Source organism: Gossypium hirsutum, chromosome A11, assembly GCF_007990345.1.
Source record: "Gossypium hirsutum isolate 1008001.06 chromosome A11, Gossypium_hirsutum_v2.1, whole genome shotgun sequence".
In the NCBI taxonomy this organism is placed as follows: domain Eukaryota; kingdom Viridiplantae; phylum Streptophyta; class Magnoliopsida; order Malvales; family Malvaceae; genus Gossypium; species Gossypium hirsutum.
The window spans coordinates 102413738-102439295 of NC_053434.1; the positions used below are offsets into that span (position 1 = coordinate 102413738).

The 25558-nt window shown below is 34.4% G+C and overlaps 2 protein-coding genes and 1 pseudogene across 2 annotated transcripts; 1 reads left to right on the plus strand and 2 right to left on the minus strand.

The window, feature by feature from the left end:
- Window positions 1-3787: 3787 nt before the first annotated feature.
- LOC107957594 (germin-like protein subfamily 1 member 14) lies at window positions 3788-4630 on the minus strand (annotated as a pseudogene).
- A 3877-nt stretch (window positions 4631-8507) lies between these two features.
- LOC107892191 (germin-like protein subfamily 1 member 14) lies at window positions 8508-9507 on the minus strand. Its single transcript, XM_016817208.2, has 2 exons — window positions 9216-9507; window positions 8508-9104 (listed from the first exon to the last, which is right to left on the minus strand). Exons 1-2 carry the CDS (start codon window positions 9337-9339, stop codon window positions 8563-8565), a joined length of 666 nt encoding a protein of 221 aa, XP_016672697.2. The 5' UTR covers window positions 9340-9507; the 3' UTR covers window positions 8508-8562.
- A 6132-nt stretch (window positions 9508-15639) lies between these two features.
- Window positions 15640-16451, plus strand: LOC107957566 (germin-like protein subfamily 1 member 7). Its single transcript, XM_041082255.1, has 2 exons — window positions 15640-15763; window positions 15898-16451. Exons 1-2 carry the CDS (start codon window positions 15640-15642, stop codon window positions 16449-16451), a joined length of 678 nt encoding a protein of 225 aa, XP_040938189.1.
- The last annotated feature ends 9107 nt before the right edge of the window (window positions 16452-25558 follow it).

Consider the following 25558-nt stretch of genomic DNA (forward strand, 5'->3'; position numbering starts at 1 on the left):
TTTCCAGTGTTCTTTACCGGGATTTTCCATGTATCTTCTAACTCCATTGACTGCATATGATAAATCTGGACGTGAACAAACCATAGCATATATGAGAGATCCCACTACACTAGAGTATGAAACATGTGACATGTACTCAATCTCATCATTTGATTGTGGAGACAAAGCCAATGAAAGTCTGAAATGGGCTGCTAAAGAAGTACTAACAGGCTTAACACTTTGCATATTGAACCTGCAAAGAACTTTCTCAATGTACTCCTTCTGACTTAGGTACAATTTACTTGCTTTTCTATCTCTGAGAATCTTTATATCAAGTATCTTCTTTGCTGGTCCCAAATCTTTTATCTCAAATTCTTCAGTTAGTTGGGCTTTGACCTTTCCTATCTCTCATTTATCTTTTGGTTCTATCAACATGTCATCAACATAAAGAAGTAGATATACAAAAGAACCATCATTGTTTTACTTAAAGTAAACACAACTGTCAAAACTACTTCTTTTGAAATCATAAGAAGTCATAAAGGAATCAAACCTCTTGTACCACTGTCTTGGTGATTGTTTCAAACTGCAAAGGGACTTTTTCAGCAAGCAAACATAGTCCTCTTTTTTTGAGACTGTAAAACCCTCTGGTTGTTGCATGTAAATGTCTTCCTCAAGTTCTTCATGCAAAAATGCAGTTTTTACATCTAACTGCTCAAGCTCCAAATCATGCATGGCCACAATACCAAGCAAAGCTCGAATCGAACTATACTTCACAACTGGAGAGAACACATCTGTGAAGTCCACTCCTGGAATTTGACTGTAACCCTTTGCAACAAGCCTTGCTTTATATCTGGGTTCTTCAACTCCTGGGGTCCTTTCTTTCTTTTTAAACACCCATTTACAACGAACAACCTTTTTACATTTAGGAAGTTTCACAAGATCTCGTGTTTTGTTTTTGTGGAGTGATTTCATCTCTTCTTGCATAGCAAACATCCATTTTTCTGAGTCTTCACAGCTAACTGCCTCAGAATAATTAGATGGCTCTCGGTTTGTATCTATATCTTCAGCCACATTTAAACCATAAGCAACTAGATCAGCCTCGGGATACTTCTTTGAAGGTTTAATTTCTCTTCTAGTTCTATTTTTGGAAATAGAGTGTTGTGGTGAAGAAGCAACTCTATTCTCAATTTTTGTACTGGCTTGAGGAGTCGATTCTGTATTAATCTGATGCTCCACCTGCTTTTGATTTTCTTTAATGGAAGAGTCTTTAAGAGATAAGTTAGGTAGCATAGCAGTTTCATAAAAAACGACATCTCTGCTAATCACAACTTTTCTATTTTCAGGACACCATAACTTATACCCTTTTACACCGACTTTATAACCAAGTAAAACACATTTAATTTATCTCAGTTCCAATTTTCCATTATCAACATGAGCATACATAGGACACCTAAAGATCTTTAAGTCAGGATAATTAGTAGGATTACCAGACCATACCTCTTGTGGAGTCTTCTTCTCAATGGCAACGGATGGAGATCGGTTGATCAAAAAACATGTAGTAGAGGTTGTTTCTGCCCAAAACGACTTCGGTAAGTTGGTATTTGATAACATACGTCAAACCTTCTCCATGATCGTTCTGTTCATTCGTTCTGCAATGCCGTTTTGCTGTAGAGTATGACGAATTGTCAAGTGTCTCATGATTCCTTCTGACTTGCACAGTCTATTAAACTCATCAGAATAGAACTCTAAGCCATTGTGTGTGCAGAGGTATTTTATTTTTTTTCCCGTCTATTTTTCAAGACTTAAATACGAAAAACACATCGCTTTTCTGCTTCAAGAAGAACACTCAAACTTTTCTGGAAAAATCATCAATAAAAGTTAGCATATAATTAGCTCCACCTCTCGAAGACACTCTGGATGCCCCCTACAGATTAGAGTAAATATACTTCAACGTTCCCTTCGTGTTATGGATTCCTCTGGTAAATCAAACTCTCTTTTGCTTCCCAAAAATATAGTGCTCACAGAACTTCAGTTTGCAAATTCCTTGCCTATCAAGAAGTCTTCTTTTGCTCAATTTTGTCATGCCATTCTCACTCATATGCCTTAGGCGCATATGCCAAAGTTTAATAATATCATCATCTAACAAGGAGGAGGAAGCGACAGCTGCATCACCAGTAACAGTAGAACCGTGCAAAACATATAACTTGGTAGTCTTTCTCTGCCCTTTCATCACAACAAGGGATCCTTTGGAAATATTTAAAACTCCACTTTTAGTTGTGTATCTGTACCCTTTTGAATCAAGAGTATTCAACGAAATTAAATTTCTCTTCAATTTTAGAACATGTCGTATGTCACTAAGTGTTCTAACAACTCCATCAAATATCTTAACTTTAATTGTTCCAACACCTGCGATTTTACATGAAGCCTTATTTCCCATCTAAACAACACCTTCAAACACTGTTTCGTAAGTTGTAAACCAATCCCGATTGGGACTAATTTGGAAGGTGCAACCTGAATCAAGTATCCACTCCTCGATTACTTTATAATTGTTGGCAAAAGTGACTAGAATTTCCCCATCACTGTAGTCTTCTACAACATCAGCTTCACCAGAATTTTCTAGTTGTTTTCCTTTTTGATTCGCTGCCTCCCTTTTAATCTTGTTCTACAGCTTACAGCACTCAAATTTAATCTGCCCTTTCTTCTTACAAACATTACAAGTTTTACCTTTGTTTGAAGACTTCGATCTACCCTTAGATTTACCTCGAAGATTCCATTCCTATGTCCTTCCATGATCATCATCAGCATTCTGATCTTGTCTCACACGAAAAATGAGACCCTTTCCCTAAGAGTCGAGTTTAACCACAAGATGCTTCATTTTATCATATGAGGTCAAAGAATCATAAACCTTATCAATTGTAAGAGACTCGCGGCTATATAAAATCATGTCTCTGACAGTTGAATAAGACAGGGGCAACGAATAAAGTAGAATCAACCCTAGATCTTCCTTATCATACTGAACTTCAATGGCCTCCAAGTTTGAGAGAATTTCTTTAAACACTATTAAGTGTTCATGTACAGACCCACCTTCCTCCAAACGATGAGCATAAAGACTCTGCTTTATATGCAACTTGCTTGTTAGAGTTTTCGACATGCATATTTGTTTCAGCCTCTTCCATAATGCAGCGTCGGTCTTCTCCTTCATCACATCTAGCAAAATTTCATTAGACAAATACAGATGTAATTGTGTTAATGCCTTTCGATCCTTACGCTTCTTCTCTTCATCTGTTAATGTCGAAGGCATCTTATCTATCCCTAGCAGGGCATCTTCTAGATCCATCTGCGCAAGAACTGCTTGCATATTAATCTGCCACAACGCAAATTTGGTGTTGCAATCCAACAGTAGAATTTCATACTTCAAAGACGCCATTACCGTGATCGAGATGAACTACCCGGAAGCTTGGATACCAATTTGTGAAAATAAAATAAAATAAAGAACACACAGATTTTACGTGGAAACCTTTTCGGGAAAAAAATCACAGGTAGAGGAGAAGCAAATTCGCTATGTCGAATTCAAATGATTACAAGAGGAATAGGTTATGTCTATTTATAGGCTTGTAAATCCATATTCTAGTAAGATTAAAACACCTTATTCTAATCAATATAAAATAGATGGAGTTTAATAATGTTTAAAAAACCTTATTCTAAAATAAAATAAAAGAAGTGTAGTTCTATATGGATTTTACTTATATTTTATTTTACCCCTGTATTTTATTTAAATAAGGATTTGGATCATTTAATTCTAACAGAACTATTTGTTGTCTCACCAAAATTTGGATTGGAGATAGGTAACAATATTCTTGTCCAACTAGAAGGCTTTAGTGAGAACATCAGGATTAATGGGAGGGTTAGAGCCAAATACTGCATTTGCAATCGTGATAACTCCTGGATTTTGGCTGCTGAGACCAGCAAATGCAACTGCTTTGGTATTCCCGATATTGAATTGGAAGTGGATGAGACCGACAGGGAAAACAAACACATCACCAGGGTTTAGGACTTTGGTGATGAGGCGGTTATCTGTGTTGGATGTAACAAAACCGACATAAAGTGTGCCTTCCAAAACCACAAGGATCTTCGTTGCACGAGGGTGCATGTGAGGAGGGTTTAGGCCACCATATGGAGCATAGTCAATTTGAACTAGAGATATGCCGAGAGTGTTAAGTCCCGGTATTTGTGCCACATTGACAGGAGTCACAGTTGATCCAACCGGATTTGAGGTGTTTCTAGGGATATTAAGCCCTGAATAGAAGAAGTCTTCTGCATTGAAAAGCTTTGGGTCCTTGCAGAACTTTCCATTTACAAAACTGCATGAAATAAAGTAAGGTTAGTGAATATCGTGAATCCATGCAAAAGTATGAATTCTAATGAAGAAAATGTTACTTCAGATCAAAAGCTCTAGCGTCTTGCATAATTATGGACTTAAATATACTAGTCAACAAGAGAGTACTGAGAAAAATAGCGTACCACCATTCTTGGTGTCATTGATGGCTACACAGAAATCTTGCAAGGGGCTGGGATCAGAAGTTGAGGCTAATAAGGCACTGAAGGCCAAGATGGCAAAAGCTGCAACGAAAAGTTGAAGTCGTTTGATCATAATTGATGTGCAAGCACGAAATGTATGCTATCAATTGGGAGAGGGGTGGGAAATCCTGCATGGCAAACAGGTCGATATATAGGCATTGAAACAAAAGTACTCGTCCTGATTTGCCTTTCATCAAGTACGTCAAGACTAGGCGTTTGCATTCACAATTAGTTATTTCTTATTAGGAGGTGAATCATTCTTCAACCACTACACTTTCTAGTTCTGTTCTCCTCGTACATCATTTCAATATATTTCGTGGAATTGGTCTTAATTCACTCGCAGTTCTAAACATTTTCTTATCCAGGCTTTGACTTTTCCTTCTCAGAGTAAAGTTGATGGGGAAAAGAAGGTGCTGAAAATACATTATTATCTTATAATTTGCTAGTGAGAAGGAAGTTTTATTATAAAATACTTCTTTCAAATATATATATTGCATCAAATATGAACTCAAAAAAATTTCCATCTGGCCTTAGGCAAACAAATATATATATATTTAATTTTTTATTAGCTCTAGATACCAATTGTTGGTGTTGAGAGCAAAGAGAAACAAGTTTTGAACTAAAAGACTTGAGCAGGAAGGCTCAATGCTTGGTGAACAAACAAGCAGAATTCAAGAACGAAATTTAAAAACAATGAACAATGGAGAATATGGAAAGAAAATCTGATAATTTCATTCAAAAAGAAAACTTTGGCATGAAGCCATTACATAAACAAGACATAGGTTGATCATTACAAGTCAAATTTACCTAAACATCTATCTAACTCTACTAAAAATACATTGAAACTTGTTAAACTAACTTGTTCATATAAACAAAGCTGATTTTCAACTCAATCACTACCTAAACACATCAAATACATCAGCAACAATTGAAATCAAATAAATTACATAACAACTACTTAGAGTAGCAAAATGAACAAAATGAAACAGTTTCATCAGCTGCATCAGCTAGGCTCGAGCTGCATGGTCTGCTGCTTGCTGGTCTTAGTGTCACATGCTGGCCAACTTCAACAGACTTTTCCTTTCTCAGACTAAAGTTGATGGGGAAAAGGAGGTGCTGAAAGTACATTATTATCTTATAATTTGCTAGTGACAAGAAAGTTTTCTTGTAAAATTTTCAAATATATATATTGCATCAAATATAAACTCAAAAATAATTCCATCGGGCCTTTGGCAAACAAATATATATATATATGTAATTTTTTATTCAGATAGTGGGGATAATTTAATTTAGATTTGGAGTTGCTGCAAGCAGCCGGTAGTTTTGTATGTAAAACTAAACTCGGTCATTCTTTTAGTTAGCATGATCAAGGAAATGCTATGGAGACAAAAACTTAAGCTTGATTAAAGGCTTCTGATTTCGTCTGTAATCAACATGTTATACGATCTCAGTTGACATAGTCTATTCTGGCATGTTCATTTGTTCTGACATCTGTGCTTATCACATCCACAACATTGTCAATTTCTTGCAAGTTCAATGAAGCATGCATGCAAGAGCGAAACTTTCCAAGTCTGTTGATCACTTCAATTACCCAAAAATGAGCTTTGAATTAATCACTGATCCAATTCGTTGCCAACTTTGTAATAAAATATTTTTTAAGCCTAATTAATGACTTGAATTTTTCCTAGTACAGAAAAGTAAACTTCAAGACTTTAGTTACCTCACAGACTTCGAATCATATTAGTTTGAGTGATCACACCGCTTTGTTTAATACAAGTTTATTGCTAGTCAGCAACGCCGTGAACTAACAGGTACGATATGATGCAATAGCAAAGAGTTTGATATATTAAGAAAGTGGTAAATTTGGTGTAGGCTTATCCAATGTTGTCCAAAATCGAATATACAGACTTTACACAGTCAAAATCAAGTGATTAGGTATATGATATATTCCAATTCTGGATTAAATCAAAATGATTAGGCATGTTTGGACGTCCTTTACAATTTTATCTAATTACATTAGCATTTTATATCTATTCGTAATTCCCTTTCTAATATTTAAATTTAAATATGTCAAAGGTTCTTGTACTCTTTCAAAATTTAAAATTTAGTCTCTATTTTTTAAATTTCCGTGCTTTTTTATTTAAAAATTTTAGTCCATTTTTTTAATTTTCCTGTTAAAGTTAACATTACCAAAGGTAAAACAACTTTTTTAGACATCAACATTTATAATTTTTTTGTCAATTTGGTTCTTACCCTTTAAAAGTACATAATTTTTTAAAAAAAATAATTTTTTTTCATATTCTTTGATTTTTAAATTTCTAGCTAGAACGATGGCTTACCATTGGCTAAAGGCAGTTAAGGAAGGGGTTTTTGTTAATGAGTGGACTTGCAAGGATGACTCAATCATATGTGTTCAATGTTGTTGTTTGTTAAAGCAATTTCAATGTTCGGTGGGATCCCCATGTAAAAGGAGCTTAGAAGTTTAATGTTGACGATTCCACTTTCGAGAAACTAGGGACTTCAGGTTGAGGGGGTGTGTTGCATTATGATTGTGGGGCTGATAGGATTTCAAGATTCTAAAGATCCTAAAATTATGACTGTTAAATGTGCCATTAACTTAAACTGAAAAAGTAAGATAAAACTAGTCATTGAATAAGATTGGAGAAGTGGCTTTCTCTATGGTGTTTTGAGTGGCTAATGAGATAGCTCACTCTTTGGCAAAAGCAACATGCTTTAGGGCTATCATGTTTTCTAGTTTCTAGTAGTGATGGAGTGGTTTTTTTATTGTTCATGTAATCTATTATAATCTGGTTTATGTAATCCAATGTTACTTTTTTAAGGTGTGTCGAAATGCATTGTTTGATTTGCGGAGTAGGATATGATAATTAAGAAAATTACCTTTCAACGAAAAAATTATATATTTAAAGGAAAAAAAAACATTACTTGCTTATGTTCCTGTAGTCGAACTTCATGCAGGATTGGCCTAACCTTGCATTCCAAATAGAAACTTCTTGCACCAATTAATGCTCATACTTGCTTATGTTCCTATAGTTGAATCAGCTAAGGAATGGTTGTCGCTAAAGTGCTCAACAATTTTTCCTCTTAAGTGGCATACGGGTACATAATAAATATAGCTTAAAACACAAGAAAAGAACAAGTCAAATCATTAAGGAAACTATTTAAAAACATAAAAAGTAAAAATAAAAAGTATATATAAGTTAAAAATATATTTAAAAATAAAAGATAAAAAGATATTTTAAAAACTATTTTAAAAACATAAGAAATGCTAAAATTTAATGCTATTTAAACTGGACCAGATCGATTGGGTCAAGAACTAGTTAGGATATCGATTCGATGAGAGGTAAAAAATTAGTTGACCTGCAAGTTAGTATGAACTAGTTAAATCGGGCTAAAAAATCAGCTAAACTGGAGGTTAATTCGTTTTTTATAATTTTTTTATTTTTTAATAATTTATTTGCTTTGAATCGATTGGATTAGTTGTTCTGGAAATCAATTGCCTAGATCAATTAGAAATCAGTTCAAACCATTTTTTAGCTCAGTTCAAGCAGTCTATACTAATTTTAAGTCAACTGATTTTTTACATCTTGTCGGCCTAATACCCAACTGGTTCTCACTCCGATCAGTCGGTCCAGTCCAATTTAGATAACATTAAATTTTAAATTTTTTATATTTAACATCATTTGAAAGAGTTTTTTTTTTTGAATTTTTTATATTTAAAATGCATTGAATCTACAGTACTACCATAAAAAAATGACTAAATTATTAATCAAACAAAAAAAAAGTAAGTAAAAATAGCGATAACGAAAACAATAAAGTTCATTACTTAACAAAGAAGCTTACAGCAACATAAGCAAATAATTTTTATATTTATTCTTTCCAAAAAAAAATTATTATTGTAGAAAAGGAAACAAGTCAAAGATTATTGCAAACAAATTGTGAATTTGAATCCAAATTGAATTATATTTGGGCGCCCTAATTGTTAGCCTACCAGAATTTTGACTGAAGATTTTTCACCACATTCTTGTCCAATTGGAAAGCCTTGACGAGAACATCGGGATTGATGGGTGGATTTGATCCAAACACTGCATTGGCTACGGTAATCACACCAGGATTTTGGCTACTCAAAGCAGCGAAGGCAACGGCATTGGTTTTCCCCACATTGAATTGAAAGTGAATGAGACCAATTGGGAAAACAAATACATCTCCAGGGTATAAGACCTTGGTAATGAGACGATTATCGGTGTTGGATGTCACGAAGCCAACGTAGAGTGTGCCCTCCACAACGACTAGGATTTCGGTGGCACGAGGGTGAGTATGAGGGGGGTTTAGGCCACCATTTGGTGCGTAATCAATTCGAACCAATGAGATTCCAAGAGTGTTAAGCCCTGGTATTTGAGCAACATTAACTGGAGTAACAATCGATCCCACTGGATTTGATGTGTTTCTGGGGATGTTGAGCCCTGAATAGTAAAAGTCTTGCGCTTTAGCAAGCTTTGGGTCCTTGCAGAACTTCCCATTAACAAACACTGGAGACGAGAAGAAGAATGTTATAATTTCATGTACCATGCCATGAAGAGGTTGTAGAATGTTTTATTTGAAGGTCAAGTTTAAGAAGAAGAGATAAAAACAAAACTTACCAGCATCCTTGGGGTCATTGATGGCTACGCAGAAATCTTGGAGAGGACTAGGATCAGATGCATAGGCAAATGGGGAAGCCAGAGCCAAGAGACAAAATATTAGGATGAAATGGGCAGTTTTCATTGTGATAAATGGAATTTTGATTGCTTTGGAGAGGATGAGGAACTCTGCTGCAGAACATGACTATTTATACATTACAGTCTTTGAGCTAGTCTATGTTTTTCCATTTCTGATGAATTGTTCTTCAACTACTACCCTTGTCTCTTCCCACTTCCAATGCTTACATCAGTATCATTGTCATGGAAGTAGTCAAATCTGTAATTAAATTATGTCTTTTGTATTACTTAATACAACTTGGTCCATTCGAACGTTGACTTTAGGAGATATCCAAGGTTGCTAAGGCTGCGGGCAGGCAACCCTGTTCATGCAAGATACAATGAAAATAATGTTAACAATAATCCAAGTTGGAAACATTTTGCCATTTGGCAGTGTTTAAACATAAAGTGCCAGCAGCTGGGCTTGGTTAAAGTGTGAAAGAGACTGCCATTGTGGGTTGAGGGAGTTAACTATTGAAACCTTTGACATGATCTTTTTCCCTCATTATCATCTCCTTTTGCAATTAGTGATCTCAATTTTATTTTATTTTTTAAAAAAATTAGAGAAACTGTTTTTCCAGGCCGGCTTATTAACCAGCTTCAACATCTATTAATTAATTCAAATAAAATTGCTTGATTAAGTAAGAAGTATTTGCAAGAAAAGCGCCTCGGAGTGATTCAATACTTGTGGTTTTATATCTCTCTGAATATACACGTGCATGGACATCTTCATGAAAGCCCGGTTGCATTAAATGTAATCTGCATATAGTTTTCACCGTTCTATGGATATATAGGAGCACTGCAACTTTGAAATACTGCTAGAGGCTAATCAATTGTGTGTATATATATATTATATATTTATATATATATACACATTCAAAGTCAGTAGAGTAGTTAAGACGACATTGGGTATGTAAAAACGACCAGTTCGACGAGGTTGAAGGTGTAGAGTAGTTGAAGAATGATTCCTTCAGATTTCTTTAAAAACCAGTAATCACTTCAGACTTGGCAAACCTCTTTTTTTTTATTTTCCTTTTTAAAATGGAATTGTTAAACAAATAAAATGACAATGGAACTGTTCAGTGACTACTATCTATAAATGGACATGCTTTGAAACCAGATTTCTCACCGCTCATAAAGCAACTGTTGGTGTTAGACCCACTTTAACCGGATAAAGTAAGAACTACGATCTGGACTTTAACAATAGTGTATTATACCCGGATAAAGAATGAAGGAAAAATGCTTGAAGTTCAAGCTTTTAGCATCTACCAGGAATTGAGAACAGAATTTTGAAGACAAGAAAAAAGGAGCATGTGGAAGTAAAATCTGATGATTTCATTCAAAAGAAACTTTGGCTCAAGGCCATTACATATACCAGACATTTGCTGGTCAAAATAAACAAATTCATCACCTAAACACTACCTAACTCCACCTATTACATTGGAACTAGGTGATATTACTTGCACACTTGAACAAAGCTGGTAACCAGCTCTTTGACCATCAAGTTACATCAATTTGTCATCCAAGCATAATTCAAAATAAACTAAATTACAAAAATATTGTTAAAAAGTAACAAAATGAAACTGAGATGAAACAGTGGTATTAACATCTCCTGTTGCATGTATTTTACCCGGACAACTTATGTGCAAAAAATCTTGCGTGCATGAATTTGCACGAGCTGCATGTGTTGCATGGGAACTAACTTCAACACTCCTCCTTAGTTTCCATGCGTGCAACACCTAGCTGCTTTCTCAGTTTTATAAACCTTGACACACAAAGGGCCTTTGTGAAAATGTCAGCAACTTGTTCCTCTGAATTGCGATGAATCAGCTCCACCTCTCAACCTTGTTCCATCTCCTTTATCACATGTAACTTGATACTGAAGTGCTTCGTTCTACCATGAAAGACAGGATTATTTGCAATTGCAATAGTAGACTTGTTATCACAAAAGATCTCTGTTGCCTCCCTTTGATGTAGGTTAAGATCAGCTAGAATTTTTCTCAGCCAAATGGCTTGATTTACAGCATTGGCAGCTGCAACATATTCAACTTCTGCTGTTGATTGAGCCACCATTGATTGTTTCCTTGAGCTCCAACAAAACATAGTTGAGCCAAGGGTAAAAGCATATCCAGAGGTGCTTTTCATATTATCACTTGAACCAGCCCAGTCACTATCAGTATAGCCTTTCAACTTCAAACTTTCAGCTTTGTTGAATAACACACCATAGTCAAGAGTGCCTTTGATGTACCTTAGCACTCTCTTTGCTACTTGAAAATGCTGGAGATTACAGCAATGCATAAACCTTGATAACATACTCACAGCAAACAAGATATCTGGCCTAGTTGCTGTCAAATATAACAAGCAGCCAACTAGGCTCCTGTAGGTAGACTCATTGACTGGTTCATGATCTCCTTGGCTTGACAGCTTCATTCCAACAGCAATAGGAGTGCTCGTTGGCTTACAATGCTTTATTGAGAACTTGGACAAAACCTTCAAGGCAAATGTTCTCTGTCCCAAGAAGATTTTTCCTTCTGTTTGGCGCACCTCCATTCCCAAAAAGTATGTCATTAGCCTCAAGTCAGACATTTCAAACATGTCCTTCATTTTGGCTTTGAATTCAGCCAACATGTCTTGATCTCCTCTAGTCACCAAAAGGTCATCGGCATAGAGGGATACAATAAGCTGTATTTCAGCTTCATTCTTCTTGACATATAGTGTTGGCTCACTAACACTTCTGTTAAATCCCAAACTGACCAAGTAACTGTCAATTCAAGCATACCAGGCTCTAGGAGCCTGTTTCAGGCCATACAATGCCTTCTTAAGCCTGTACACCATTTGTTCTTTGCCAGACACAACGAAGCCTTGAGGCGGATCAATGTAGATCTCTTCTTCAAGGAAGCCATTCAGGAATGCAGACTTGACATCTAACTGATGAATGACCCATTGGTTTTATGCTACTAAAGCAACTAGCAATCTGATGGTGTCAAGTCTGGCTACTGGTGCAAAAGTCTCCAAGTAGTCCAGGCCATATCTTTGACTGAAGCCTTTGACAACAAGTCTGGCTTTCAGCTTGTTTAAACTACCATCAGCATTTTGTTTGGCTTGATTGACCCATTTAACACTAATGATCTTTCTATTAGTAGGCCTTTCAACTAGCTCCCTTGTTTGATTCTTTTGAATTATCTTGATTTCTTTAATCATGGCTTGTTTCCATCCTTCATCAGCTTCAGCTTCTTCAAAATTGCATGGCTCTAATAAGGCAACTTGTACTCTTTCATAAATTTTAGCCAAAGGTCTAGTGCCTCTGACTGGCATGTCATCAATGTCCATTTCAGGACTAACTTGATTAGGTTCAGCATGATCAGCCATCAGCTCTTCAGAAATAGCCTCTGGCTCATTCTTCTCCCAATTCCAGCATCCCTTTTCATCAAAGATCACATCTCTACTTACTTGAATTTTGTTTGTTAAAGGGTCCAAGATCCTGTAGCCCTTCTTGACCATACTATACCCGGTTAAAATTCCAGGAATAGCTCTTTTGGACAACTTATCCCTCTTTACAGGTGGTATTTGGCTGTAACATAGGCAACCAAAGACTTTCATATGAGCCAATGATGGCTTGAACTCGAACCAGGCCTCAAAAGGTGTCTTGTGAGCAAATGCTTTAGTTGGAAGCCTATTTTGAATGTAGACAGCAGTATTGACAGCTTCAGCCCACATGGTCTTGGGCAAATTCTTCTCAAACAATAAACATCTGGCCATATCCATCAAGCTCCTATTTTTCCTTTCACTTACACCATTTTGTTGAGGTGTATAAGTGTTGGTGAGATGGTGTTTAATACATGCTTCATTACAAAAGGTATTAAACCCGGATGAAGTATACTCTGTTCCATTATCAGACCTAAGGGTCTTGAGTTTACAGCCTGTTTCAGTTTCTGCTGCAGCTTTAAATTTCTGGAATATTGAGAGTACTTCATACTTATTCCGATGAAAGTATGCCCAACAATACCTGGAGTAATCATCAATAAATAAAATGAAGTATTTTCTTCCATTCAATGATTCAGTCTTCATGGGGCCATACACATCTGTGTGTACAAGCTGCAGCTTCTCAGAGGCTCTCCATGCTTGATTGGTAGGAAATGGAAATCTTGCTTGTTTTCCCAATTGATAGACTTCACATACCTCTTCTTCCTCAACAGAGTTGGTGAAGTTTTCAACCAAGTCTTCACTGATCATCTGAGTCATTTATCTGAAGTTGGCATGCCCAAGCCTTTGGTTCCAAAGCTTGGAATCTTCTGTAGAGGCAATACAGGCTGAGTGTAAGTCACTTGGCCAGCTAACTTCAAAGTATTTATCAGTCATAGAGACTGTCATGAACTTGGATCCACTTGGAACAATTATCTGGCATTCTTCACCTTTAACATAACAGAATAACCTTTCTCAAGCAATTGAGCAATGCTGACAAGGTTTCTGTCAATTTTAGGCACTAGCAGCACATTTGAAATGACTTTATTGCCTGTAGGAGTGCATATCAGCACATCTCCTTTTCCTTCAGCTTTTATGAACTGTCCATTACCAACTTTCAATTTGGTCTTACAGCTTCTATCCAAAGTCTTAAAGATGGTTGCATCAGGTGACATGTGGTTAGTACAGCCACTGTCCAACAACCAGCCTTTTGTACCTTTCTTTTGGCCAGCTGAGCATGAAACAGCAAAGACCTGCTCTTCATAGTCACTACTGTCTTCAGCCACTCGATCTACTTTATTCTTGTGTTGTGGTTGGTTTTGGCCAGGTCTGCCTTTTTCTTTGCAGACCCTTTCAACATGGCCCTTCTTCTTGCAGTGTTGACACACAGCATCTGGCCTAAACCAGCATCTGGCCTCTATATGACCAAGTTTTTTACAAAAACTGTAAAGTCGATCTTCTCCTCTTGCAGCATCAGGCTTAGGCCTATTTTTCCAGTTCTACTTGCCTTTGTAGGCTGAGGAACTTGAAGCAGACTTGGTTTTAGCTTGGAAAGCACCCTCTTGGTGCTCCTCCATCATGCTAACTCTCCTTTGCTCCTGAGCATAGAGGGCATTAATGAGCTCAGTTAAGGAGATGCTTGCTAGGTCTCTTGAATCCTCTAAAGAGGATATTTTTGCTTCATACCTTTCTGGTAAGGTAGAGAGCACTTTCTCTACAATCCTTGCCTTATCAAATTGCTCACCAAGGAGCCTTATGCTGTTAACTACAGCCATGATTCTGTCAGAATACTTTTTGATAGTTTCTTCTTCCTTCATCTTCAAATTCTCGAAATCCCTTCTTAGGTTCAAGAGTTGCTACTGCCTTGTCCTTTCTGTACCTTGGAACTCCTCATTGAGTTTGTCCCAGGCTTTTTTTGGTGTTTCAGAAGCCATGATTCTAGTAAAAATTACATTAGAAACACAGTTCTGAATGCATGACATGGCCTTGTGCTTTTTACTTTTTTCTTCAGAGTACTGTTTCATTTGAGCCAATGCTGGATTTGCTCTCAATGGTTCTGGTTCAACATCTGAGTTAACTACCTCCTATAGATCAAATGCCTGGAGGTAAGTTCTCATCTTGACTACCCAAATGTGATATCCTTCTCCATTGAAAATTGGAGGTGTAGCTGGTGAGAAGCTTGATGAAGCCATCAGTTTGTGATCCAACTATAACAGGTCCACTAAGATAAGGGCTCTGATACCAATTATTGGTGTTAGACACACTTTAACCGGATAAAGTAAGAACTACAATTTGGACTTTAACAGCAGTGTATTATACCCGGATAAAGAATAAAGGAAAAATGCTTGAAGTTCAAGCTTTTAGCATCTACCAGGAATTGAGAACAGAATTTTGAAGACAAGAAAAATGGAGCATGTGGAAGTAAAATATGATGATTTCATTCAAAAGAAACTTTGGCTCAAGGCCATTACATATACCAGACATTTGCTGGTCAAAATAAACAAATTCATCACCTAAACACTACCTAACTCCACCTATTACATTGGAACTAGGTGATATTGCTTGCACACTTGAACAAAGCTGGTAACCAGCTCTTTGACCATCAAGTTACATCAATTTGTCATCCAAGCATAATTCAAAATGAACTAAATTACAAAAATATTGTTAAAAATTAACAGAATGAAACTAAGATGAAACAGTGGTATTAACATCTCCTGTTACATGTATTTTACTCGGACAACTTATGTGCAAAAAATCTTGCGTGCATGAATTTGCACAAGCTGTATGTGTTGTATGGGAACTAACTTCAACAGCAACAAATCCTAGAAGCTCAATTTGATCAGGTTCAGGACTGTTGCTTACAACAATGAAAGGTGTTCAATTCCTTGTAGCATTTGTCCTCTTAGCTTTGGCTTCCAAATTTTTCTCAGCTTCAGATCCCGGCCCTCTTCAGGATTTCTATGTAGCAATTAATGATACTAAAGATGGTGGTGTGTTCTTATAATTCTTTGAAATTTCATCTTTGCGATATATTCGTTTTAACTCTGAAAAGTGGAGAAATATAACAAGTACAAGTATTGGACAAGTGTCCAAGTAGTAAACTCTTTTCTTTCCATTTATGCAGTTTTCGTTAATGGCACGTTCTGCAAAGACCCCAAGCTTGCAACCGCAGAAGACTTCTTCTTGCCTGGCCTCAATGTTCCTGGAAATACATCAAACCAAGTAGGATCAATGGTCACTCCAGCCAATGTTCAACAAATACCTGGACTTAATACTCTCGGCATATCTCTTTTTCGAATTGACTATGCACCTTACGGTGGCCTAAACCCTCCTCACACTTACCCTCGTGCCACCGAAATTCTAGTCGTTGTGGAGGGCACACTATCCGTCAGCTTTGTCACATCTAACACGGATAACCGTCTCTTCAACAAAGTCCTTTACCCCGGAGATGTATTCATTTTCCCCAAAGGTATGATTCATTTCCAGTTCAACATAGGGAGTACGAATGCGGTTGCCTTTGCTACTCTGAGTAGCCAAAACCCAGGGGTGATCACCATTGCAAATGCAGTGTTTGGCTCTGACCCAGCCATCAATCTTGATGTTTTTGCCAAGGCCTTCGAGCTGGATCAAAATATCGTTAAACAACTTCAGTCCCGGTTCTGGTGGGACAACAACTAGGGGATACTTCTAAAACCCATGAACCTTACTTAGTAGCTAATTGTTTGGATGATGTTTAACTTATTTTTCATGTTGAATTTAGTTGAAAGAAAAATAAAAAAGATAAAAGAGGTTTCTCGTGTACCTTAGCTTATTATAACCTGTCGTAATATTATTTTCGTCATACCATATGGAGTCTTGCAATTACAATTTATTTTTAGTTTGAAGTTTGGATTTCAGACCTTCGTTTAAGGATATGAATGAATCACCACGATTGAATTCTTCTATTAAATTGAAAGAACGAGTTGATTTCTTATGACTTAAAAAAGTTAGTTTATGATAAAATTTAAATTATTTAATTTTTTTATTAAAGTAAAATTTATATTGTTTTTATTGCCATTAAAATAAAAATTCTTATTAAATTGAAATTGCTTAATTAATTATATTTATTAATCTATTAAGTTTTTTTCGATATCTAAATAGAATTGAAGTTTTTTATGGTTCCAACTAGCCTATCTCTGTTCTATTTATCATCAACAAAGATGTGCTTTCACAATCAAATGGCTAGACATTTTAACTTAGAATAAAGCGAAACACATGAATGAGTTGAATAATATAAAAATTGGTTTGTTATGTCTCTCTAAGTTATTTCTTTTATATATATATAACAAGTTTCCTGCACATTCAAGATGTATAATATCATATTCAAGACACAAGGAATTGCCGAAAGGGATGAAGGAATGGTTAGACAAGGTTATGGAGGTTCAAATTATCCAGGCGTGAAGGCGGTTTATCTGTGTCCCAAGATCTTGTGCTTTGAAAAGCATACATCTAGTGAATGATATGTTGAAAGTTATTGACTAAAGCATTTCATATCACAACCTGCTAGTCCAGATTGCTTTTCTGGTATTTTTGACAAAAGTTTACTTTAATTTTCTTTCTTTGAAAGGCTAAGAACATTTTATACAATAAACAAGGGGCACAAAAGCATATAAAAAAATGTTGTTCAGCTAAAAATATTTTTCCTCAACCACAAATGAACATTTTAATTGATTGGGATGTAGAATATAGTTGTTTCCATTGAGCTTGTGACCTATGATAGGAGTATGAAAACTTTCAAATCCATCCCGATTCCCTTTGGACATTGTTTCATGTTCGGGTGAGATATCGACCGATAACTCCATTGTTTTTTTTCTTTAGTCATGCAATTTCTAGTCATTGGGGAGAAATTGGATTAATGATATATGTTTTGGAATTGATACCTTGAAGAATTTGAAGAATGAAAAACTATTTTATTCTAATTGAAACTATTTAGATGCTAAAGTGGGAAAAAAATTAAGAAACTAATATACTATTTCACATAAAATCAGGGAAAAAATCAAAGGCTAATTTCACAAAAATAAGTTTCCAAGTAAATCAGATTCTTTGGTTTCAACATTTCAAACTAAAATGATGGCTTACTACTGGCTAAAGGCAGTTAAAGAGGGGGTGTCGTTAATGAGTGGACTTTTTAAGATGACTCAAAATTATGTGTCCAAGACTATTGTGTGGTTAAAAACAAATTCGATTTTCGGTGCGATCCCTAGATAAAGGGAGCTTTGAAGTTTAATGTTAATGATTCCACTTTTAGAAAAACTAGGGACTTTAGGTTATGGGGTTGTGTTGCGTTATGATTGCGGGGCTAATAGGAATTCAAGAATTTGAATATACTAAAATTTTGGCCGCTAAATGTGCACTTGGCTTAAACTGAAAAAGTTTGAATCTATAGTCTCTTCCAGAATGAATCCCTGAATTTTTCTTGCCAAAATAGAAAGAATGTCCTTTAGAATAGTCGGACTTATATATTGTGCATTTTGAGGGACATTTTCTAAGACAATTACCCCCACATATTCATTATAAGAAGCCAAGAGTTTTATTAGTTAAAGAAAGTTACATCAGTTTCTTGAATATTGTGCTTTAGAGCATCCTTTAAAGGCACAACCATGAAATACAAGCCACTTAACAGCATCTATCGACACCTTGAGCTATAGCCGATTTCTTGTAACTTGTTCAAAATTTCGTTTATCAATAATCCTTTCAATATTGTTCAAGAAGTTATGAAGATTGAGATAACTTTTCATTGCATTCTTATGTAAATAATTTGCATCCTTACCCACATGAGTAACAAAAGGACATTTAGATCCTTCATTGACCTTCTTTCATGATCGAAATCCTTGGCTTGTAAATGTATTTCAATGACGCCTAAATGGCTTGCTGAAAAGAAAATAAGGAAGGAAATATGTGGCATTCTTAGTTGGTGAAAAATTGAGCCAATCCAGGAATAACTTGTACTAAGATGGGAGAAATTAGCGTCCATTCTTGTCCATATACTGAGGAGATGTTGGATCCTCACTTAAAGGAATCAGTTGATATGGCCTAAGCTTAATGTAAGGTTGATGGAGTTCGTCCTGTTGATTTGGAGGGTAATCCCAAATAGAATTTTGAAGTCTCGGATCACGCTCTAAAGAAAAAGCATAAAACTCATTTGTTTTGGCTCTTGACACCTTACGAGGATGTTTAGGAACTTCAGAAGACCTAATATCTAGTTTAGGAGTTTGGAAAGACTCAATATATCATTTAAGATCTTGGGATTGAGAAGTCTAGATATCTCGTTTAGGAGGTTGTGAAGACTAGATATCGCGTTTAGGAGCTTGGGATTGAGAAGACATGATATCTTGTTTAGAAGCTTGAAAAGATTCGATCTTCGATTTTTCTCCACTAATAATAGAAGGTTGAGGAACCAATTGATCATTATTGCTTTCTAACACCATTTTCTTGAAAAAAGGTTCAATCTTTTTGTTGGCCATAATTAAATTGAAAAACCTGAAGATTGTAATAATATATTAAACAACAACATATTACGGAAAGGAAAACAAATAATAAGTCAAATAAATAAAAAAATAATTTATGCAAAAATATTTACCGAAAGGTCTTTTGCATAAGGAGCCGAGAGAAAGATAATTTGTATTTCTTTTACTCTATGTTCTTAGTCTAGGCATCAGACTTCTTTCTTTTTCTCTCAGCAGTGTCAGCACCTTACCAGAGGAAGATAATTCCTTAGCAAGACAAACAAATCAAAATACAATTCAGCTTTGAAGTCCATATGGAGTCTCTAAATTTAGTCTTTCAAGACCCATCATACATTAATATTTGATTATTATTAAAGTTATATAATTAAAAATTAAAAAATACTTTATTAATATAAAGTATAATGTTTTGGCTTAAGAGGGCGAATTTTATATAATATGGATATCCAATCTAAAATACATGATAATTTATATATAAAATTAAAAAAAATCTAAAAATTCCAAAAGGGGACTGCCCCCTAGATCCATCTATGCTATGAAATAAATTTTGACTCAATTATGGTAATTACTATTTCGTTTATGTAGGTTCCTATTAGCCATGTTCGCAGTACTTTGAGAAAAAATACTAGCATTTTATGTGATTTAGAAACATATGATTCCTTAATTTTCATTATAGCTGTCGAAACCATTTTTTAAAGGGATGTTTGAAAAATGGGGATCGACTTTTGAAAAACAAAAACAGGAGTCGCCACCAACCTTTTTAGGTGTGATTGGATCACCTTATAAAATGTTTTAGTCTACGAAAATTAAGAAAATAGGTTCGGGAGTCGGTTACGTCCGAGGAAGGATTAGCATCCTCGCAATGCCCAAAATTGGTACCAAATTGAATAGTTTTCTATCTTAATGTCAAAAATTTGAAAGGATTTAAAAATAGGATCCCTTTTTTAAAACCAGAATTATTTAAGTTGAAAAATCGAGATTCCTTAGCTCCGAAAGAATACAAACATCACATCCAGCATGATAGGACACGATATTCTTAAACTCTCGTAACTGAAATCATCTCGTGATTTACAAAATCTATTTAGAAGGATACTTTAGGCATTTACACAAATGGGAAATCGCAACCAGCATGTTAGGGCACTATTTTCCAAATTCCTAAATACGAAAAACATTGCCTCATTTTAGAAAAACTTTTGGATAAAATATGACAATTAAATGAAATATATTTTTTAAAATAATGATTTGAGTAAAATTAAAAAAATAATTTACTAAGAGTAATACTAAAAAAATTATTAAAAAATGAAAGAGTTTGATATGATACTAAAATTATTAAAAAATTAAAATATATAAAAAATCCGGGAAACATGGATTAAATCAAAATAAAAAGGGTTGAAAAATGAAGATGAACAAAGAATAAAATAAGAACAAACCGTAGAAAATAAGAACGTAAGAGGGAGAGAAATTTGAGTGAAAGCTCTAAAAAATTTTTATTGTTTCCCAAAACTCCAGTGTGTTTACAATGAAGGGAGAGGCCTCTATTTATAGTTGAACCTCCTCAAATCCAACGGTGCAGATCAATTGCATCAACAGTTAAGATTAAAAGGTATCTACAAATTAAATCTCTAAGATTACAAAATCATATCTTCTAATATTGCATATCATATCTAAGATTGCAATCATATCTAAGATTGTATCATATCTAAGATTGTATATCATATCTAAGATTGCATATCATTGAAGATTATATTTCCATATGAGTCAAGCTTGTAGATGGACCTTAAATCTTTTCAAGTAATGGGCCATTCCGATCGGGCCAAATTATATTTGTAATTCTGGACTGAACTTGGACTTCATTTTTTTGGGGCTTTATTATTTTTGTTTTTGGACTTATTTCTGGGCCCGGGCAAAATTGAGTGTCTACAGCTGCCCCTTTTTGCTCATTGCTGTGTAACAGGAATAGAGCAAAGACTATAAAAGGACCAATTTTGCCCGGGCTCGCCGAGTCTTGAGTTCTTGATCCTTGATCTTCTTTAAATGGCCTCTTGACGGCTTCAATCTGCTTCACTGCAACTCAGGAAGGCGATATCTACTATCTTTGATCTGCTCCCCGTCTAATACAGAAACGCCAAATCTGTTATCTTTGATTTACTCCCCGTCTAATAAAGAGACGCTAAATCTGCTTCTTCAATCTGCTCCCCGTCTAATACAGAGATGCCAAATCTGTTATCTCCAATTTGCTCCCCGTCTAATACAGAGATGCCAAATCTGTCATATTGGATCTGCTTCGATGTAAACACATGAAGGTCAGATCTACTATGTCTTCGATCTACTCCTCGTCTAATACAGAGATGCCAAATCATCTTGGATCTGTTTCAATGAAGGTCCAATCTGTTATGTCTTTAATCTGCTCCCCGTCTAATACAGAGATGCCAAATCATCTTGGATCTACTTCAATGAAGGTCAGATCTGTTGTGTCTTCGATCTGCTCCCCGTCTAATACAGAGATGCCAAATCATCTTGGATCTGCTTCAATGAAGGTCCAATCTGTTATGTCTTTGATCTGCTCCCTGTCTAATACAGAGATGCCAAATCATCTTGGATCTGCTTCAATGAAGGTCAGATCTGCTGTGTCTTTGATCTACTCCCTTTCTAATACAGAGATGCCAAATCATCTTAGATCTGCTTCAATGAAGGTCAGATCTGCTATGTCTTCGATCAGCTCTCTGCCGAATATGGAGATGCCAAATCATCTTGGATCTACTTCAATGAAGGTCAGATCTTCTATGTCTTCGATCTGCTCTCCGTCGAATATGGAGATGCCAAATTATCTTGGATCTACTTCAATGAAGGTCCAATCTACTGTGTCTTCGATCTGCTCCCCGTCTAATACAGAGATGCCAAATCATATTAGATCTGCTTCAATGAAGGTCAGATCTACTATTTCTTCAATCTGCTCTCCGTCGAATATGGAGATGCCAAATCTGTTTCTTCGATTTGTTCTCTGACAGTACAGAGATGCCAAATCATCTTAGATCTGCTTCAGCGTAAACACTGTAATAGCCCAAATTTTGCCCGGGCTTGCAAGAATTAAATTAATTAATATAAAATAAATAAAAGTCTATTTACAATAAATAGGCTTTAAAGCCTGACAAAACCCAAATGCCTAAAACCCAGCTAAACTACCCAAAACCTGGTACCCATTACACCTAGGTCCAAAACGTACAAGGCCCAATTGGCCCAACCTATTTTCAGTAGCAGAGAAACCCTAGCTAAGGTTCGCGCCGCAGTAAGCCTAAGGGTCATGCCTCTTCAACCTCTGTTGTTTCAACTACCCTCCATCAGCACCGTGGTTCCAATCCCCATGTCACACCGCAATCAGTGCATAGATCATGCCCCACCACCGATGATTGCGCTGTTAACCTGCAAGAAAAGGAAAGAAGCAAGCAATCAAGCCAATCAGAATCGGGGACTAATTTTTTGTAATTTATTTGTAAACAGTATAAATGAACGTAAAATAGAATGTAATAGTGGGTTTTTTTTTTCTTTTTAGACAGATATTCAATAAAAAAGGGACATTTTTTATACAGAAAAGAGAGAGAACTACAGTTACTCGAGAAACACAAATGTGATCTTTTTATATATGTTGTAAACAGTAAAGAAGGAAAAGGGGTATACCGATTTGGTTTGCGTCGAAAAGAGGAAATGATTCCAGTTTCCGACCACCGTACATGGCAACATGGATGGAGGCGTGTGGGCGCGTGCAAATCCCTGAACGGAGGCTCGATAGCACTCCGAGAAACCACCCCAAGCCCTCCTTCAGAGGGTTTTCTCTTTTTTTTTTTAAAACAGATTGTAGAAATGATTTCAAGGCTTAAAAATTGGCTTATATAGCCATATGTAAACGGTGTCATTTTGGCCTAAACAGTAACCTTCAAAATGGCATCATTTTTCGGCCAAGATCCGCGTGTTGACCCGAATACCTGGGGAAGATCCGCGTATTTTGTAAATTGGGATAATTTCCCAATTGGTCTTTCTGCATTTTTATCCTTTAAAATTAGGTTTATTTTATCTTTTAATTTCGCTCAAACGTTTTGTTTTTATTTTAATTTGGTCCTTGAGCTCTTTTAATTTGACCCTTTTTTATTTTTTAAATTTCTGAATTTTCATCTGTATTTTTATTTCTATTCTAATTTAATTCTTTCTAAATTTTATTTTATTTTTAAACTTTATTTCTTTTTAGATTATTATTATATATTTCAATATTTTGTATATATATATTTATCTTAAACCTTTTTTTTTATATATTAAATTATTTTAATAATATTGTTTCATTCATTATTTTTCGTATATATTATTTATTTTATTCTAAATCTTTTATAAATATAAAACTTGTTTTATTTTTCTATATTATTACTTTTCATATATTATTTTATATATTATAAGTATTATTTTAAAAATTGTATACTATTATCATATATTATTTTAAATTATGTATTATTTTACATTTGTATATACATATTGTATGATATTTCAAAATATTTTTATATAAAGTTTTGTTTCATTACTTTTATATATATATTTTATTATATTTCATAAATTACTTTTTCTTTATCTATTTACAAAGCATTAATTATCTTTTAAATCATTTCTTTATATCTATATTATTTTAATATCCATTTTTTTAAAAAAATATCATATTTATTTGTTATTTAAACATTTTACTTCTTAACTTACTTTGTATATTTTTTAAATAATTATTCACTTTATTTTATATTTTAATACGTATTAAATCTTTTATATATTGTTATATTTTATTAAATGCTAGTTTCATAATGTTATTAAGTGTTGTTTGTTATTATATATGTTACTACATTATTTTTTTTTAATATTATCACATTAGTTTTGTATATGTATTTATATGTCTAATTGTATAGCATGCATCGTTTTTTAAATTAACTATTACTTTGTATGTTTGTATGTTTTGCTTATTCATCTTCAATATATGCTATGTATATCTTTGTACGTATGTTGTTAAGATTTGCTATATTTATTATTTTTTTAATATGTATGTATCTAACGTATGATCTTTATGATATTGCTATCATATTGTTTAAATGCATGTTTTATTTACCTGCTACGAAAATATGTTATTATGCATGATTTACAATGTAATATGATTCCTCATGCATCAATTTAAAAACGAGATTCCAAGTTTTCAAAAATAAAAAAGGGCAATGTTTGGTATTCAGAAGCTTCGAGAAAAGTAGTGCCCTAACTTACTGGGTTGCAACTTTTCTCATTGATTTCGATAGTCTAGCACCCTTCTAATTATTTTTGAAATTTTCAAAACACAAACAACTATTTTGGGAATTTCAAAACATGGTGTCCTAACTTATTGGATATGATGTTTTGTAGTTTCGAAATAGAAATTTTTAAAAGACAAGCTTAGCTTCAAAAGTTTTAAAATACTGCTTCCTAACTTACTGGATGTGATATTTTGACTTGTTTGAAATAAGCGAACCTAAATTTTTCAAATCAAAATATTCTAAAGAGGTTTGCATCTTAAAACTTTCAAATTTCTGACATTAAAGACACTTGATAATCAATTAGGTACCAATTTTTGGGCGTTACGAGGGTGCTAACCCTTCCTCATACGTAACCGACTCCCAAATATGTTTTCTCGACTTTCGTAGACCAAAATTAATGTTTTAAAAACAAAACATTTTATAAGGTGATCCAATCACACCTATTTTTGTAAATTGGGATAATTTCCCAATTGATCCTTCTGCATTTTTATCCTTTAAAATTAGGTTTATTTTATCTTTTAATTTCGCTCAAACGTTTTGTTTTTATTTTAATTTGGTCCTTGAGCTCTTTAAAAAAAGAAAGCACATAAACGATGTCTTTCTACAAGGGGATATTTTCCGTTTTAATCCCCCTCCTTGTGCGCACATTTTAATTTGACCCTTTTTTATTTTTTAAATTTCTGAATTTTCATCTGTATTTTTATTTCTATTCTAATTTAATTCTTTCTAAATTTTATTTTATTTTTAAACTTTATTTCTTTTTAGATTATTATTATATATTTCAATATTTTGTATATATATTTTTATCTTAAACCTTTTTTTATATATTAAATTATTTTAATAATATTGTTTCATTCATTATTTTTCGTATATATTATTTATTTTATTCTAAATCTTTTCTAAATATAAAATTTTTTTATTTTTCTATATTATTACTTTTCATAATTAATTTATATATTATAAGTATTATTTTAAA

Excerpts from the sequence above, each read along its gene's own strand:
- LOC107957566 (XM_041082255.1), top strand. The coding sequence starts at position 15,640 with ATGAAAGGTGTTCAATTCCTTGTAGCATTTGTCCTCTTAGCTTTGGCT. Across the intron at positions 15,764-15,897 it reads TAATGATACTAAAGATGGTG|TTTTCGTTAATGGCACGTTC; the intron begins GTGTGTTCTTAT and ends CCATTTATGCAG.
- LOC107892191 (XM_016817208.2), bottom strand. The coding sequence starts at position 9,339 with ATGAAAACTGCCCATTTCATCCTAATATTTTGTCTCTTGGCTCTGGCT. Across the intron at positions 9,105-9,215 it reads CAATGACCCCAAGGATGCTG|TGTTTGTTAATGGGAAGTTC; the intron begins GTAAGTTTTGTT and ends TCTCGTCTCCAG.